The sequence below is a fragment of the Aspergillus nomiae genome (assembly GCF_001204775.2).
Source record: "Aspergillus nomiae NRRL 13137 chromosome Unknown contig00030, whole genome shotgun sequence".
Classification (NCBI taxonomy): domain Eukaryota; kingdom Fungi; phylum Ascomycota; class Eurotiomycetes; order Eurotiales; family Aspergillaceae; genus Aspergillus; species Aspergillus nomiae.
Genome location: NW_015378085.1, coordinates 67,234 through 84,746, shown reverse-complemented (window position 1 = coordinate 84,746; position 17,513 = coordinate 67,234). Strand labels below are relative to the sequence as shown.

The 17,513-nt window shown below is 49.9% G+C and overlaps 8 protein-coding genes across 8 annotated transcripts; all 8 read left to right on the top strand.

Moving 5' to 3' along the window:
• Positions 1-1,074: 1,074 nt before the first annotated feature.
• Positions 1,075-3,043, top strand: ANOM_002256 (uncharacterized protein; the record flags this gene model as incomplete). Its single annotated transcript, XM_015547513.1, has 2 exons — positions 1,075-1,717; positions 1,779-3,043. 2 exons carry the CDS (start codon positions 1,075-1,077, stop codon positions 3,041-3,043), a joined length of 1,908 nt encoding a protein of 635 aa, XP_015410395.1.
• Positions 3,044-3,834: 791 nt separating this feature from the next.
• Positions 3,835-4,549, top strand: ANOM_002255 (coatomer subunit zeta; the record flags this gene model as incomplete). The annotated part of the gene is made up of 2 exons (XM_015547512.1): positions 3,835-4,222; positions 4,309-4,549. Exons 1-2 carry the CDS (start codon positions 3,858-3,860, stop codon positions 4,547-4,549), a joined length of 606 nt encoding a protein of 201 aa, XP_015410394.1. The 5' UTR covers positions 3,835-3,857.
• Positions 4,550-5,144: 595 nt separating this feature from the next.
• Positions 5,145-8,636, top strand: ANOM_002254 (putative DUF814 domain protein; the record flags this gene model as incomplete). The annotated part of the gene is made up of 4 exons (XM_015547511.1): positions 5,145-5,177; positions 5,242-5,310; positions 5,371-6,950; positions 7,001-8,636. 4 exons carry the CDS (start codon positions 5,145-5,147, stop codon positions 8,634-8,636), a joined length of 3,318 nt encoding a protein of 1,105 aa, XP_015410393.1.
• Positions 8,637-9,282: 646 nt separating this feature from the next.
• On the top strand, positions 9,283-10,587 carry ANOM_002253 (L-threonylcarbamoyladenylate synthase; the record flags this gene model as incomplete). Its single annotated transcript, XM_015547510.1, has 1 exon — positions 9,283-10,587. The coding sequence occupies one exon, from the start codon at positions 9,283-9,285 to the stop codon at positions 10,585-10,587; it is 1,305 nt and encodes a 434-aa protein (XP_015410392.1).
• A 695-nt stretch (positions 10,588-11,282) lies between these two features.
• On the top strand, positions 11,283-12,338 carry aah1 (adenosine deaminase; the record flags this gene model as incomplete). Its single annotated transcript, XM_015547509.1, has 1 exon — positions 11,283-12,338. One exon carries the CDS (start codon positions 11,283-11,285, stop codon positions 12,336-12,338), a length of 1,056 nt encoding a protein of 351 aa, XP_015410391.1.
• Positions 12,339-12,997: 659 nt separating this feature from the next.
• Positions 12,998-13,516, top strand: ANOM_002251 (uncharacterized protein; the record flags this gene model as incomplete). The annotated part of the gene is made up of 1 exon (XM_015547508.1): positions 12,998-13,516. One exon carries the CDS (start codon positions 12,998-13,000, stop codon positions 13,514-13,516), a length of 519 nt encoding a protein of 172 aa, XP_015410390.1.
• A 364-nt stretch (positions 13,517-13,880) lies between these two features.
• Positions 13,881-15,217, top strand: ANOM_002250 (complex I 24 kDa subunit family protein). Its single transcript, XM_015547507.1, has 3 exons — positions 13,881-14,077; positions 14,222-14,512; positions 14,582-15,217. The coding sequence occupies exons 1-3, from the start codon at positions 13,955-13,957 to the stop codon at positions 14,966-14,968; spliced, it is 801 nt and encodes a 266-aa protein (XP_015410389.1). The 5' UTR covers positions 13,881-13,954; the 3' UTR covers positions 14,969-15,217.
• An 810-nt stretch (positions 15,218-16,027) lies between these two features.
• On the top strand, positions 16,028-17,413 carry ANOM_002249 (FAD-dependent oxidoreductase; the record flags this gene model as incomplete). The annotated part of the gene is made up of 1 exon (XM_015547506.1): positions 16,028-17,413. One exon carries the CDS (start codon positions 16,028-16,030, stop codon positions 17,411-17,413), a length of 1,386 nt encoding a protein of 461 aa, XP_015410418.1.
• Positions 17,414-17,513: the final 100 nt, after the last annotated feature.

Here is a 17,513-nt window from a genome sequence, read left to right as displayed (position 1 = left end):
AACCCTATTTCTTCGTAGCTTGAGGTCAATTCTCCCAATGGAGGGTCGGATAGAACAGTTGGGCGTCGGTTATCTTTTATTCAAACGTGGCGCAGATTCCCTCCATTCACCTCCTTATTGGGTGGCAGGTGAACGAAATTCTATTCTTGTTCCTCTTCAAAGATGGACAGATGGCGAGACCCTGTACGCAGCAAGGAACTCTGTTGATTTACGGTATGACTACTGTACTATCTTTATCCCGCCATGTGTCGAGGTTAAGTTGTCTCCCCGGTGAAAGGGCCCCTTCTGCATATGCTGTTCACTTCAGTAACCACAGTAATCGTGGTGGTAATAGCAAACAATAGAATGGAGTATTATACTTGGCTCTTGGTAGTCTCTCGGGCAGCCCAAGTCATGCATGGGAGTAGTTCATGTTCATGCATACTTACAAGCAAGTGAGCGTCTAACAGACAAGAGAGTAGGAAAGCACCTACTCCGGAATAGCAAATTGTTGTTGTCCACAGTTGCGCTATTAATTAAAAGTTGAACTAAATTCCCTGAGCAACCACCAGAGACAGACGTATTATCGCTGTATGGAGCGTTTCTTACCCACTTTAATACTGCCTTGGTGCCCGTTTTCATACGGGATCATCAAACCCCTAATGTCTGTAATAATCAGCCATCCACCATTTTCCCATCCCCAGAATTTCCTCGACTCTGGAATTTATCCCTAACGTGATACACCTTTTTTTGTCTTTCCCTGATAGATATTTATACCTTCCTCTTGCTTATAAATTTCTTTCCTTCCCGTCTGTGTTTTTTTTATTGTTTTGGACCTAGGGGGCTAGTTTTTGAACCAGCCATAAATTCTACGACTACTACTTACTACTTAACAAACTAGACTTCCCCCACTACGGCATAGTGTCCACTGTGTTTTGACCGCTACTACTATATACCTTCCCCGACCCTTAAATTTATCACTTAATTTCCCGGTCGTTTCATCACTGCTTCCAATTCTTTAGAATTGCCCCTTTCTGGGTTGTCTTTCTTCTTACAATCCACCGCTCGTTGTGAGCATCGTCATTGCCGGTGACAATGTCTACAACACCCCGGAAGCCTGGAACGCCAGGCAGTTCGACCAAATCTTCGCCCGCAGAGAATCATACGGTGAATGGTACTCCGTCGCGAAGCCATACCCGATCTCCCAGCACGACCACGAATGGTATATCCCGATCTCCCTCTCTCCGTGGCTCGGCCCCAGTATCAGCGCGGGCTGCGGCCAGGAAACCCGGTCGGTCCAACCTCAGCACTTCGAGCGTTCCAAAAATGAACCGCGATCCCTCCGAGGAAGAAGCAAGGGCTCAGAATGCTGCCCTCATCGAAGAGTTGAAGGAACAGCTGCAGAAAGCCGAGACGGCCTCTGAGCAATACCAGAAGCAGTTGGGTGTCCTGCAGATGCGACTCGATGAGGCCGTCAGTGAGCAAGGAAAACTGGAGGACCAGGCTCATGAGAGGGACAGCAAGATAGAATCCCTCAATGGTGAGATCCGTGACCATGTCCGGCAGATACGTGACCTGGAACAGGCGCATGAGTTGGAACGGAACGCTATGCTTCAAGAGAAGGAGCAGCAGGCGAGCCGGGAAGAAGAGATGCAGGCGACCATCCAGCGTCTTAAGGATTCCCTGGCCCAGAAGGAGCGAATCAACTCTGATGCAGATAAGAATGTTTCTCGTTCTTGTATGGTTCTCCCCTCGTTCTCCACATTCGCCCGGCCTTTGTTTCTAACTTTCGCTTTTAGCCAGTTTCCGTAATCGGTCCTCCCCCGATGTCGATGGCCAGTTTGCGCCCTCGTCTCAGATTGAGCGGAGCCCGTCCCGAAGCAACTCGACACTGCTTTTGCAGAAGGATAAATTGATCGAGTCCCTCCGCCTTGAACTGGCCGAGTCCCAAATTAAACTCGTGGAGATGGAAAATAAAGGTGGCGGTCGTCAACGGGAACTAGAGAAGGAACTTTTGGAGGCTCGTATGGCCAACGCTCGTCTCATGGAGGACAACGAGAGCTACCAGCTACTCCTTAGTGAGAAAACGCTGAATGGTGACTTCACCAAGGGCGACTTCATGCGAGAAGCCCACCCCGAAGCTGAAGACACTAAGGAGTCTGGCAGCGGTTTGGGTTCGCTGGCTGATGAACTTGAGTCTGTAGACGCAAGAGCGGATAACGATAACAACCGCAAGCTCGAGGCAGAGGTCAAGGCGCTGAAAGACCAGAACAAAGCCCTCACCCTCTATATCGAGCGCATCATCAGCCGTCTCTTGCAACATGACGGGTTCGAGACCATTTTGGACAAGAACGAGAATGACCCTCCTAAGCGGGCAAGTACTGACAAGGAACTTCCACCAACACCCACCGACAAGGAGGATGCCCAGTCTTTCTTGCAGAGAGCCAGATCCGTGGTGGCGGGCCCGACGCAACGACCTCAACGGTCACGTCCTTCCAGCATGATGCCGCCGCCAACGAGCGCGGCCTCTGTCCCGGTGACAGCTCATGAGAACCCAGAAACGGCTCCTAGCATCCCCATGAATCGTGTCCAGGCGAGAGGCCATCGCAGAACGAGATCAGAGCAGACTGATGTTGCCGCCGCTGCTGTGGTAGGTCAGATTTATCGCGGACGCAACTCTGGAGGCCCAATGAGCCCTACGCTCATGGGACCTGGATCCCGTACAAGCGTCTTATCTGGAGCGAGCTATATGTCTGGCATGAGCGGCAGTAACCGCGCCCCATCGCTATCCAGTCAACACGATCGCAGCCAAATGAGCAGCTCCAACAGTATTACGAGCGAGCCCCCTGGCGATACGGCTTCCACAGGTGCCACCTCGAGCTCTCCTCGCTCTAGCAACGGAATGACCAACTATACCGGAGCGGTGATGACCCAGAGCAAGCTGCGTCCCTTGCGCCTTGTCAGTGAAACCAAGGCAGCAGACGACGAAGAAGCTCGGAAAAAGGCGAACCGTGGCAGTTGGATACCTTGGTTTAACCGGCCAAACACAGGTGATTCCGCATAAGCCTGCATGATGTCTTTGGCTGTAACTATTAGTTCTCGACAATTGCTCTTCTGTATTCCTTTTAGTTTTCCTCTTCCATTTTCTTTTCTTATTGGCGTTTGTCCTTCCAAGGCCCCCTGTCTACTCCTTTTTATGGTCTTGTGCGTTTAGAACTCTCAGAATGTCGTCATGTTTCAATCCCTGTTTTACCTTATGGACTTTATGATGGCGATGAATCTGTTGTTGGATAACTTACTATATATGTTTCTTTGACATTTCATGGCCACGCCATCGGGGATTTTTGTCATGTTACCCATGTTTATGCTTGGACGCTCGTTGGAACTTCTACTGTTGGATATTTGCTGAGGATTGATTATGACGATATTCCGGCCTTGCTTATGTCTCCCTCTCCTTGATGAACATATGATTGAGATACTCTGTTTATAGAGTGATAATTTTCTGTGAAACTACTTTGTCTCTGATGGTCCTGTCTACATCCCAATTGAGGACATGTTGTGTATATCAATTAAATAGGTACAATGTCTCAATACGATCTACAAACGATTCTTCTCAGAAGCTCATCCAACTCTAGAGCATACCTCACTCCATTTTTCCTTTTCTCCTTCTTTTTCTCTTAGCAAAGAAAAGCCCGTTTAACATACTTACGGTTAATAAGAAAGGTGTCCTCCATCCTATACTCCGGAACAACATTAATACGACCTCCGGACACCGGCCAGCGTGACAGTAAATAGATAATACCAACTACACCAGCACACAAAGGCTGAAAACCACACACGCAATTCAGAAACAAAAAACAAGGATACCCCAATTAAAAATGCCCGGCTCTCTGTCTCTCTTCTCCGTCAATGCCGTCCTCCTAATGTCGGCCGACGACGGCTCTCGCATCTTCGCCAAATACTATTCTCCGCCTCACCCCCCGGCCGGTGCTGCCCCCAATGCCACCGATTACCCTGGCGCAAACCCCTACCCCACGCTCAAAGAACAGAAGGCCTTCGAACAGGGTCTCCTCGAGAAGACCAACAAGCAGACCAGCGATGTTATCCTATACGACAACCGGATCGTTGTCTTCAAGATGGAGAGCGATGTCATGCTCTACGTTGTCGGGGGTGCTGAGGAGAACGAAGTCCTGCTTTATAATGTCGTGCTGTCGTTGAGGGATGCTTTGGGTATCTTGTTCAAGTATGTTGTCTTCCCCCCCTGTTTCTTGGTCTCGGTGTTGCGGGATACGGCATGGTGGAAACTAACGTTTTGCCTTTTCGGGATAGGGGTGCTACTGACAAGCGTACGATTGTCGAGAACTATGATCTTGTTGCGTTGGCTATCGATGAGATCATTGATGATGGTATTATTCTCGAGACGGACCCAGTTCTTATCTCCTCGCGTGTGAGCCGTGCCCCCCAGGCCGATGCGCCGAATCTGAAGAGCATCGATCTGTCCGAACAAGGCCTGCTCAATGCCTGGGAGCTTGGAAAGCGGCGCTTGGCCGAAGGCTTGCGGCAGATGTAGAGGGGCTTACATACCACTTGGGCGTGTTTAAATTGGGTTGATTTCTCGCATGGTCATGCATTTGATGTCTTATTTTACCTTTCTTCGTTTAATACTATGTGGCTGGTCCCGGCGTGGTACTGTGCGTGTTGCTTATTTATTTCACGATGTTGATTGATTTATTTGATTGCCTCGTTCTTGTTCTTCCGGGGACACCTGAAGATTCTATAGAGATACTCCTTCATGATCAGATGCGGGTTTACACTTGTCATTTAGCGGCAGGGGAGGATAATTCCTAGTCTCACGCAGTCTCGAGATATCGCAAAAGAAACAAAGCAGCAGAAGATCAGACAAACAGCATTCTAGCACATGTAGACAATACCCGAATTCGATCATAATATTCTCCACAATTTTGTGGGCTGGGCTTATGCGGTTAAAAACACTATCGAATGGCATGGAAAAGCGATCGATAAATAGTGAAAAACTGCCCCGCATACGTCACGCTCTTTGCCTACGCTGGTACCTTTTTGGTCTTTGCAAACTTCTTGCCCACCAGCCATTCTACGCCGTACTGGCCCATTTTCCTGGAGTCCCAAGCTACAACTAGAAAAAAAAGATGAAGCAGCGATTCTCGTCATTGGACGTTAAGGTATGCTTTGGCGGATGCTTGTAACTTTGAACGGAGCTTGGCTGGACTCACACGAACCTCCCAGGTCATCTCCCAGGAACTCGCCTCGGAGATCGTCAATTTGCGAGTGTCGAACATATATGATCTCTCATCGGTAGGTCCTTGATTTTCCAGCAAGAACCAATATCCAGCTAACGCAGGTCGCGGTCCAAAGAGGATCTTCTTGTTCAAACTTGCAAAACCAGACCATCGCAAGCAGCTCATCGTCGACTCAGGCTTCCGATGCCATGTCACCCAATACTCGCGGGCGACGGCTTCCATGCCATCCCCCTTCGTGACTCGCATGCGCAAATTCCTTAAATCACGACGTATCACTTCGGTTAAGCAGATCGGCACCGATCGTGTTATTGATATCTCGTTCAGCGATGGCATGTACCACATGTTCTTGGAATTCTTTGCGGGAGGAAACATCATAATCACCGACCGCGAACATAATATTCTGGCTCTATTCCGTCAAGTCTCTATTAGCGAGGGAGAGGAGGCGAGGGTTGGAATTCAATACACAGTAACGAACAAACAGAACTACCACGGTATCCCGGAAATTACATTAGAGAGGATCAAGGAGACACTGGAGAAGGCGAAGGCACTATTTGCAAATGAGGACGGAGCACCGAAAAAGTCAAAGAAGAAAAATGCGGATGTGTTAAGGAAGGCTCTCTCTCAAGGCTTCCCAGAATACCCTCCCCTTTTGCTGGATCATGCTTTCGCGACAAAGGGGGTTGATCCAACAACACCATTGGATAAGGTACTACAGGACGAAAGCCTGCTTCAGGAAGTTAACGGAGTTTTACAAGAAGCCCAGAATGAGAACACGAGACTTTCAACGCAAGAGAATCATCCTGGTTACATTGTTGCAAAAGAAGACAATCGCAGCGTCTCTCAGCAAACTACTGAGAATGAGAAGCCTTCGGAGACAGCCAACCTTCTCTACGAGGATTTCCACCCTTTCAAGCCTCGACAGTTTGAAGGGAAACCGGGCATTAGCATCTTGGAATTCCCCTCGTTGAATGCAACGGTTGACGAATATTTCTCATCGATCGAGACCCAGAAGCTGGAGTCACGGCTTACAGAGCGCGAGGAGGCAGCGAAGAGAAAGCTTGATGCAGTGAGACAAGAGCACGAGAAAAAGATCGGTGCCCTCAAAGAACAACAAGAGCTACATATTCGCAAAGCAGGCGCAATCGAGGATAATGTCTACCGAGTCCAAGAAGCCATGGATGCGGTTAATGGCCTGATCGCTCAGGGCATGGACTGGGTAGAAATCGCACGTCTTATTGAAATGGAGCAGAGCCGAGGAAACCCTGTGGCCAGAATTATCAAACTCCCCTTGAAACTCCATGAAAACACGATCACACTGCTTCTTGGAGAAGCTGGTGACGAACAAGATGAGGGAGACGAGCTATTTTCGAGCGACGAATCTGAAGAATCCGATGACGAGCAGGATAATGGCGAAAGCCAACAACCCCCATCGGTATTGACTATTGACATCGACCTCGGTGTCTCTCCATGGGCGAATGCGAAGCAGTACTATGAGCAGAAGAAACAGGCTGCGGTTAAGGAACAAAGGACGGCCCAGTCATCTACCAAAGCACTCAAAAGCCACGAAAAGAAAGTAACGGAAGACCTCAAACGGGGCTTGAAAAAGGAGAAACAAACTCTCCGGCAAACCCGACAGCCCTTCTGGTTTGAGAAGTTCCTTTTCTTCATCTCTTCGGAGGGATACCTCGTCTTGGGGTAAGTTTTGTCACTATCCCCTTCATATGGATATCTGCTAACCATTGCAGTGGCCGAGACGCTATGCAGAGCGAGTTGCTCTACCGCCGTCATCTTAAGAAAGGGGATATCTTCGTGCATGCGGATTTGGAAGGAGCTCGACCCATGATTGTCAAGAATAGATCGAAAAACCCTGACGCGCCTATACCACCAAGCACCCTTTCACAGGCTGGCAATTTATGCGTTGCTACATCGAGTGCTTGGGATTCGAAAGCTGTCATGTCTGCATGGTGGGCCCAGGCTAGTCAAATATCAAAAACTGCTGAAGCGGGAGGGCTTCTTCCTATGGGAGATTTCTTGGTCAAGGGAGAGAAGAATTTCCTGGCCCCGTCGCAACTCGTTCTAGGGTTTGGAGTGACGTTCCAAATTAGCAAAGACAGCCTGAAAAACCACAAAACTCACTTTGTTGACGAGCCTGCGGCGGCCGAGTCACCCGCAGCGGGTAGTCACGAGCAAGCCGGGGGAAGCACACAGCGCTCTGAGCAACAACAGGAAACAGGCGAAGCTCATAAGCCTTCTGAGGAGCCCAAAAAACAAGCTGAAGAGCAAAGTTCGGACTCAGAGAATGAACAAGACAATGCTGATTCACTTCCCGCTCGAAACCCATTACAGCGTGGGCCATCGGAGTCTCCTCATACTGAGGTCGCGCAGAAGGGAGAAAAGGATACCGGATCGGATGCTGAAGATGTTACTGATAAGCCAGAAGAGCAAGCGGATGCGTTGGATGAGGAAGAAGCAGAGGCAGCTTCGGATGATGCGCCAGCGGAAGATGGAAGCGCTCCGGTAGAAGAGGAAAGCGAACACCAGCTCTCCGCAACGGCCAGGCAATCGCCTCGGAAGGGGAAGTCCCCTGATTCGTCCGAGGCTGGCCAACAAGCACCCGGCAAGAACTCAACTGCCAAAGCAACGAACGCCAAACATGCACCGGCACCTACCCGAGGCAAGAAAGGGAAAGCCAAGAAAGCGGCCGCTAAGTACGCTGAGCAGGATGATGAAGATCGTGAACTGGCTCTCCGCTTACTTGGGGCCAACAAGGGCAAAGCCAGCAAGGCTGCTGCCGCCGCCGAAGCTAAGGAGAATCGCGAGAAAGAAGCCGAGGCACAGAGGAAGCGTCGCCAGGCGCAGCATGAGCGTGCTGCAGAAGCCGAACGCAGACGACAGGCCCTACTTGAGGAAGGTGGTGATGATTACGACGAAGAGACGGCTGCCGCAGAGGCAGCAGACCTTGAGTGGATTCCAGCATTGATTGGAACGCCTCGTCCGGAGGACGAGATCCTTGCAGCCATTCCAGTCTGTGCTCCCTGGGCATCATTGAGTCGATACAGATACAAGGTCAAACTGCAGCCAGGTACGGTGAAGAAGGGTAAGGCTGTCAAGGAGATACTCGGACGATGGGTGGCTGAGACCACCACCGGCAAGGTTAAGAAGGAATACGCCGAGGAAGCTGGCATCAGTCTCGCTGATGCAGAGAAACTCCGGGCCCGAGAAGGTGATGTGATCAAGGCATGGAAAGAGACTGAGATCATCAACAGCGTTCCTGTTGGGAAAGTGCGAATTATGCTTGGAGCCGGCGGAGGCGATGGTAAAGGTAAAGGTAAAGGTGGTGGCAGCGGTAACAAAGGCGGAAAGGGTGGAAAGAAGAAATAAATCTATACTACGAGCTTGTACATAGCCTTTGGCATGTTGTATTATTACTAGTCTTCTACTGACTATCTATACACTTTGGATGGTCGTAAAGTCCACCATCCTGAATCAACGCCCGGGTCACAATGAAGATCCGCGAACGAAATCCTTTCACTCTGAGCCTCCCCGAAGGCACTTTTTTCATACAGACTTCCATCTTCATTTGGAGAGTAAGTGCTTTAGTACTACTAGGTATGCTATATCAGAGTTGAATCGTTACGCATTGATTGCATACACAGTCAAACAGCTTAGTCATACATGCAAAACGACGTCATCGGCAAGATCAAATTTTCGGCTGGTTCAAAGGCCGCAATTGGCGACTATCAGACATTTCGCAAAATCTCTATCTAGTTTGGTAAGTCCCTCAAGGAGGGGCGTCTGGTCTGGACGGACTCCACTTGGAATTTACCTAACAAATAAGGCTTTGTAGGGCCGAAAACGCTTTCCCCCACCACCCAATCTATTCGCGTTTTGAGTCACCCCGCGACAACTCGTCCGTACTTCTGAAGTTTCGCCTACTATATCAGCGAAGCTGGTGTCCTTCGTCTCTCGCCTTGTCGCTGGCGGCTGTCCGCGCAGCTTTACGAGGTTTTTGAGCACTACCACCACCATGTCGTCAAAGGAGAACACTCGGATCTTGTCGGTCCGTCGATTGAACAAAGAAGGCCCTGGGGCCAAGTCCCTTTCAGAATGGTGGGATAGTGAGCGCAGCAACAAAACACCAGAAGCTACCGCGATCGAGGAGGCTGCTCAACTTCTCCGGACGAGCAATATCCCTGTTGCGTTTCCTACAGAGACAGTGTACGGGTTGGGCGCCGATGCGACACGAAGCGATGCGGTGCAAGGGATCTACAAGGCCAAGCAGAGACCGTCGGACAATCCGTTAATTGTGCATATCGACTCACTCGAAATGTTGGAGCGGCTACTCAACCCGCAGGAATCGGGTTCTACGAGCGCATCCGATAGCCCAAGAAACTCAATTCCTTCCGTCTATCAGTCTTTGATTGCCCGTTTCTGGCCAGGTCCTCTTACGATTCTTCTTCCTAACCCATCTGGATCGCTTCTGGCGAAGGAAGTTACTTCTAAATTGACGACGTTTGGGGCGCGCATGCCTTCTTCGCCGCTTGCACGGCTGTTGATCCATGTTGCGGACCGGCCGCTGGCGGCTCCCTCGGCGAACGCATCGACCAAACCATCCCCGACAGCGGCGGAGCATGTGTATCATGATCTTGAGGGCCGTATCGAGCTAATTCTTGATGGTGGCTTATGCGGCGTCGGTGTTGAAAGTACTGTGGTTGATGGCCTGTGTGATCCACCAGCAATCTTGCGACCAGGCGGTATTGGCATTGAAGAGATCCGGGCATGCGCGGGATGGGAAAATGTACAACTTGGATACCATGATGGTACTCTCGACGTCAAAGAGATCCCTCGGGCACCGGGTATGAAATACCGACACTATTCTCCCAAGGCACGTGTAGTACTTTTCGAGGCTGGCTCCAAGGAGCAGTCTGTGACCAAGCATATCCGCAAGGACTTGGAAGACACGGCGATTGGGGCACATATGATCGGTATTGTACGAACGAAGCACTGGAAGCGGGGTCTCGGATTATTGTCTGATGAAGAGATCGAGAAAACCCTCAAACCCCTTCCGTCATTGATTGACGGCCTTGCAGGCTTCTCTGTTCCAATCAGGGGCAACTCTGGCCGTAGTCCTGCATTCAAGGAGGCCTTTGATTGCCATCTCGGACCCGACGTCGAGTCCATTGCGCGCGGGCTCTTTGCCGCACTGCGGGCCATGGATGAAATGGAAGTGGATGTCATCTATGTAGAGGGAATCTCAGACCAACAAGGTGACCGCGCAGCTGCCGTCATGAATCGTCTCCGTAAAGCTGCGGGGGCAGAATTGCGAGTCTAAATGCATAGACTTTATGCTAAAAGGGTAGACGATGCTCTGGTTACATTTCTTTTCTCCTTCTCCCTGGTACCTGGTTATAGATAGAGTTTACTATTGTGTTTATAATTCAACTACGAATTGAGATGATCCCCACGAAGATAACAGTAGTTTATTCTCTTATGTCTCCGCTCTCCGGCGCTCAGAAATCGGAAGTCTCCGACCCCTCATGCGATTATACTAGGGCTAAGGTCGGCTTATCAGATTGCGTCTTATCTGGACTGAAGAGTTGGTGGAAGTCATGTGGGTCTTAAAAGATATATAGATTGAATTTAAATTTCACAGATTTGAAACAAGCCGTACCTCCGCTGTATGCAAAAATTTTGCCCTTTTCTGAGATCCAATACTGTCACGCCATGGCCCAAAATTGGCTTCTGATTAGCTCAGTGAACCCACTTAACTACTGTATTTTTTGAAATTTGAATCCAGCAGGAGATAAATTTTAAGATTCTTCGTCCGTTTGTATGCGTGATCCGTTTAATTAGTAGTTGAGTCAAACTTCAGATCGGCATATCGAAGGTCACAGGCCACTATATTCTTCCTTTTTATATACTCTCTTGCATAGGACCCTCGTTCTGTACATAACCATCCTTCCCATATTTTAGATTATTATTGCCATATCATATTCCGCGATCAGCCCGTACAGTCTCAAGACAAGAATGTGTAAATCCGATCTCCACGACTTCCTGCACGGTCTCCCCAAATGCGAGCACCATGTCCATCTCGAAGGCTGTCTAGCCCCCGACCTAATCTTCGAACTAGCCCAGAGAAACAATGTCTCACTCCCCGATGAACCAGCCTACGAGTCCATCGAGACTCTTAGCCACCGCTACGGCCATTTCACATCTCTCGACGACTTCCTCCGCTTCTACTTCATCGGCATGTCAGTGCTGCACCATGAGTCCGACTTTGCAGACCTCGCCTGGGCCTACTTCCAAAAAGCCCACGCCGACGGCGTCCACCACGCAGAAGTCTTCTTCGACCCGCAAGTCCACCGAGACCGCGGCATCCCCTACGAGACCATCGTCTCAGGCTTCGTGGCTGGCTGCCAGCGCGCCGAGAGGGAATTAGGGCTAACGACCCGTCTCATCCTATGCTTCGTGCGCCATCTCCCCGTCGACAACGCCGCACGGGTGTACCAGGAAGCCCTGGATCAGCAACACTTCGAAAACGAGGTCGTCCATGGACTTGGCTGGTCGTCGACGGAAGTCGGGCCCCCCAAGGACATGTTCCGGGAGCTGTACTCGTCGGCCTCGGCCAAGGGGATCAGGCTCACGGCTCATGCCGGTGAGGAGGGTGATCCGTCGTATATCAGGGCTGCGCTGGAGCTGGGCGCGCAGCGTATCGACCACGGTATTCGGCTTGTGGAGGACCCTGTGCTTTTGGAACAGGTGGCGAGGGATCAGGTTATGTTAACGGTTTGCCCGATTTCGAATCTGCAGCTGCGGTGCGTCGAGTCTATCGCGCAGGTCCCTATTCGGAAGTTTTTGGATGCGGGTGTTATATTCTCTATCAATAGTGATGATCCGGCGTACTTCGGAGGATATATCCTGGATAATTATTGTGCTGTGCAGGAGGCGTTCCAGCTTACGGTGGATGAGTGGAGGGTGATTGCTGAGAATAGTATTAAGGGCAGCTGGATTGGGGAGGAGAGGAAGGCTGAGCTGTTGAAGCGTATTGACGATCATGTGCAGAGACATGTTACTGGTGTTTGAGCGTGTGGATTTTCCTCCTGGTGTACAATACTTCGCGCATGAAATGAAGATTTCCATCACAAATATATATACTGGCTTTCTGGACAGACGTCAGTATAACTTCGACAAGGACTCGCGCCCGGTGCATGCTATTCACACCTACTCTCAAAAGAGGTTCTGCGGGGGTTGAATCGAATGCTGTATTTAGTATATTGCGAGGTATTTGGACTTTGTAGATCATATGAGCCTGTTGTACTTTATAGTGATTCTCCTTCCTGTTATCATATAGCAGTAGGCGTAGATGGAAAGCAAAATTTGTTAAATGGCTATACCAGCCTTTATATCTCTGTGTAGGATTGCGTTCTAAAGTTCGGTATGTATGATGCGTACGATACATTGGAATAGAATACCCTAACTGCATAAGGGACCCATCTAATTAGTGAATAACAAATAAGATGGAAATACATCTTTCGAAAGAAAGATAAGATCAACTAAATAGGAGCAATCGTGGGCTCCTTAACTTGCTTTGCAGACTGAACTCCACATTTTGAAGACGTCTACGCAAAGATTACTAACATTCAACACCAGTTGCCAAGAACAAGGACGAATAAATGTAGGAATACCCAACAAAGATAGGGTACTTCTTAATTCATGAGCAATATTGACCGGATCATAGGCAAATGCGCCCAACCATCCCCTCCGCTCTCATCCTGATAGGTTGCAGAGCCGTCTTGCGACCCCTACACAACCCCATCCGTTGCGTCCGTCAGCTACCAGCCACTCCTGTTCTCCATTCCTCTCCACGCTCTACAACCGCCGCAAAAGTCACCAACTACACTTATCAACGAAGAACCATGTCCTCAGCCTCAGCCTCAGGCCGCTACAAACTCGTTTTCTTTGTCCCACATTCCCATCTCGAAGCGTGTAAAGAGGCCATCTTTGCGACCGGGGCAGGGACCTTCCCGGGCGGCAAATATACCAAGTGCTGCTTCCAGATGCCGGGTCAAGGCCAATTCCTGCCGTCGGATGAGGCTAATCCTGCGATCGGAGCTGCAGGAGCGCTAGAGACGGTGGAGGAGATGAAGGTCGAAGTGATGTGTTTCGGTCGGAGCATCATGTTGCAGGCGGTAGATGCACTGATCAAGGCACATCCGTATGAGGAGGTCGCTTATGAGGTCTATAAACTTGAGGATGTATGAAAGGGTCGTCGTCACTATAGGATTAGTACTCAGGACCGAGGGAAGTTGAGTTGATGGTCAATAATGATGACGATGTTATATGCATGACGGGCGTTTACAGTTGTGATTGATTGGGGTCTCAATGAAGACAGACTAAGTTAGTCACGCATCGGTACCAATGGGTTTCTTGGTGGTAATTCCGATCCAGATTGTGAAATCAGTCTCATGTAGTAGTATTCGTAGTACTCCGTAGTTGTAGTTGATATCCAACATGGCCTCTGGTTAGTAATGAATGATTGGCACACAAGGCGGGAGTAATCTGTCGTCGCTGATTGGCTGACCGCAGCTCCCGCAAAACGACTCTTCGACTCCAAATCGATCGTCCACCTTCAATAATCAATCCATCAGTGTCGCTCTCCTCCTCCCCCGTCCACTCATATCCCCTCTCTCCCGCCAGCAATGGCTTCCAAATTCTTCCCCGCCGTCCCTCGGGTCGGCCGCCAGTTCTTCCAGCGCGCCCCCAAGACTCAATGCAGACCGTTCTCGGCTGGTCCGCAACGTTGCAGCGACGCCCTTTCCGTGGTATGTTCACGTTATCTTTGCGATAGCACATTGAAAAATATTGGCGGTCGCAGCCTCCTCGGACGCCTTATCTCTTCTCAATAGGTGCAAAGAGGAGGAGAGGGCTTTTTGTGAACGTGTCTTTGCTGATCGATAGGATCCCAGCACCGCAACAAGCCGAACAACAACCCGAGCATCCCGTTCACGTTCAACGAGCAGAACCAACGATTGATCGATGAGATCCTTAAGCGCTATCCTCCCCAGTACAAGAAGGCCGCCGTCATGCCTCTCTTGGATCTGGGCCAGCGCCAGCACGGCTTCACCAGCATTAGCGTCATGAACGAGGTCGCCCGCCTCCTGGAGATGCCCCCCATGCGTGTTTACGAAGTCGCTACTTTCTATACCATGTACAACCGTGAGCCTGTTGGCAAATACTTTGTTCAGCTCTGCACAACGGTATGAGAACCATTGTCTTTTACGGGGGTGGTTTAATAAGTGTACATCTGCTGACATTTTCGGGACCAGACGCCATGCCAGCTCGGAGGCTGCGGCAGCACCAAGATCCTTGAAGCCATTACGGAACACCTCGGCATCACCTCTGGACACACCACCGAGGATGGACTCTTCACCTTGCTCGAGGTCGAGTGTCTGGGCGCCTGTGTCAACGCCCCTATGGTCCAGATCAACGACGACTACTACGAGGATCTTACTCCCGAGTCCATCAAGACTCTTCTCACCGCACTCAAGGAGTCCGACGCCGGAAAGTCCGTCCAGGTTCCTGCCCCTGGCCCAATGAGTGGAAGAGACACCTGTGAGAACAGCGCCGGTCTGACAAACCTGAAGAACCCTGTGTGGGATCCGGAGACAATGATGAGAAAGGACGGTGCCTTGGATCAGCCTCAGCAGCAATAAATATATGACAAACCATAATTTCATCTCAAGAAGCTCCCCCTGACTCAATGCGTTGGAGTCAGGAATATCCTTTCGCGTTTCTAGTTTATTTCCCCTGGCCGGTAGACACGGGACAGGACCGCCAGATGTCGATTGTGTACAGTATGCTTGTTTGATGTTTTTCTTCTGGGGAAAAAGTCAAACATGGATGGTAGAGACTACCATAGAAGTTCTTTTTAGCAGTACCCAATGCAGTTTTCGTTTTTCGAATCCTTGATATTCCCCTTACAAGGAATGTTCGCAACAACCTATGTGGTATGTCAGTTCCCGAACAGACCCAGGGAACAGTCCATGATACGTACAATAGATGTAAGATTAAACGTAAGGATCCCCAGCCCTAACAAATCAAAAAAGTACACGCCCCTCCCCCAGATCGTCAACCAGGCTATCTACCGAGACAACTGAGCAAGCAGTAACCTGACCCACGGGTGAAGTCGGATAGGGTTAGAGTCCAGACCGGGTTGTACATGCCTCAGAAGCCTAGATTCTGCAGGAGACGAAATACAGTATATGGTATCCTATGGCAATTGCGTAGGCCAATTGCTATTTGCCATTCGCCCGATGATCGTTCTGTACGGCGTAACGTGAAGGCTTATATCACGCTGTGTTATACATGCCATGCCCCACAAATACACCGAGACAGCGTAGAACACTCAGGGGATGATGAGAATCCAAAACCATGCTGGAGGGCTACTCTAAGCAAATTGATCTACCAGAACGATGGATATTAGCTGATTGCACTGCGTGCACTGCTGTGGTGGTGGAGTTGCTGAAATGCTTGGAAAGAGGAAAATTCTATTTTTGAACCAGCGATCGCTTCCCAAGGAATCAATAAAACCATATTTATGCATAACTATGGTCTGACATGATGTGGGTTGATAAGGATACCTGTTTGCGAGCACAAGAAGTGCTTTTAAAAGGAGCGAACCGTGTCTCCTATCTGTACACTTGGTGTAAGGTATAGAGACCAAGAGCCATTTCTCTCTAATCTGGACCTCAGTTCAAGCATTTCTTCCTCCAATGGCTACAAGAATCACCCTCAAGGCCAACCCAGGCTATCCGGAAGAGCTAACGCTCTCCACAACCTCAGAGACACCAGAAATCCCCAAGAAAGTGCAAAACCGCTCCAAGCATGTTCTTGTCATTGGAGGTGGCGTTAGCGGCCTGATGACGGCGTGGATCCTTCTTGACAAGGGTTACAGCGTCACCATTGTGTCTAAGGAATGGGCAAGTCTTGCGAAGCCGTTGACTTCGCAGATTGCTGGCGCTCTGTGGGAGTATCCTCCTGGTGGGTGTGGGATCACTGAGATTGAGACCCCGTTGTTCGGGTACTCAACTCTGGAGCAGTATCGGGAGTGGGCTATGCAGAGTTTTGAGTTCTACCAGATGATGGCGGACCGGGATGAGCATATGAGTGATGGTCTGGAACGGACTTCTGGAGTTGGGAAGTTTGGGGTGAAGATGAAGACCTTGTTTCAGTTCTTTCAACGGCCAATTGAGGACGAGTCCCGTGTCCATGGCCGTGATGACAGGCATTATGACAAGTATTTTGAGATGAAGACACTGGATGAGAGCGTGGATTCTCCTTTCAGAGGTCAATTGAAAGTCAAGCATCATTGCATGGCTGATGTCAATGGACGAAGGAAAGTCAAATCACAAGGGTTGGCAGATTTAGTGGACCCGAAGAGACCGTTTGGTGTTGCTTGCGCATATCAGCATGCAGCTCCCATGATTGATACCGATGTTGCCATGGCGTTTCTGATGAGTCTTGTTCAAAGCAAAGGGGCAGTTCTAGAGACTAGACAAATTAAGGGTGATCTCCGCCTCCATGAGCAAGAGCTGCTGAGCGAATATAATGCCGATATCATCGTCAATGCAAGCGGCATAGGAGCTCGTGAGCTTGCAAATGATCCTCAGATCTTCCCCGTCCGTGGAGCAGTCAGAAAAATCAAGAGGCCGGAGGGATATCCAGTGGACCATGCGTTCCTTCTTCCGGCTCAAATAAACCAGGATGGCTCGGTGAGCAAGACAGTCTTCATTGTTCCTCGTAACGATGATACGCTTGTGATTGGCTCAATCACTCAACGCAACAACTGGCAGCTGAATCTCTCCCTTGACTCTCCTGAAGTCAAGGCGATGTGGGAACGGGCGACTGAGTTCCTACCGGTCCTCAAGGATGCAGACCACGAGGCACAGTCTCTTGCACAAGGCTTGCGCCCATTTTCATACTTGAATGTCAGAGTCTCCGCTGATAGTAGAGCGAATACATGCAGGATCGTTCATAACTATGGCCACGGTGGGTCGGGATGGACTCTTGCGGTTGGATGTGCGAGGACTTGCGTACGTTTGGTCGAGGAGATTCTGGACACAGGCAGGTCAGCGAATGCAGGAATATGCAGGTTGTAGGAGACTGGGAAATACACACATGCATAAGTACATACCTGACTGTGATCTGGAAGATATGATCTCCGCATGGATGATAATGAGAGTGGATAGTTTGAGGGAT

Bases quoted from the DNA above. Each gene is read 5' to 3' on its own strand.
- ANOM_002250 (XM_015547507.1), top strand. From the start codon at position 13,955: ATGGCTTCCAAATTCTTCCCCGCCGTCCCTCGGGTCGGCCGCCAGTTC. The intron at 14,078-14,221 runs GTATGTTCACGT...ATAGGATCCCAG, and splicing joins GCAGCGACGCCCTTTCCGTG to CACCGCAACAAGCCGAACAA. The intron at 14,513-14,581 runs GTATGAGAACCA...TTTCGGGACCAG, and splicing joins TTGTTCAGCTCTGCACAACG to ACGCCATGCCAGCTCGGAGG.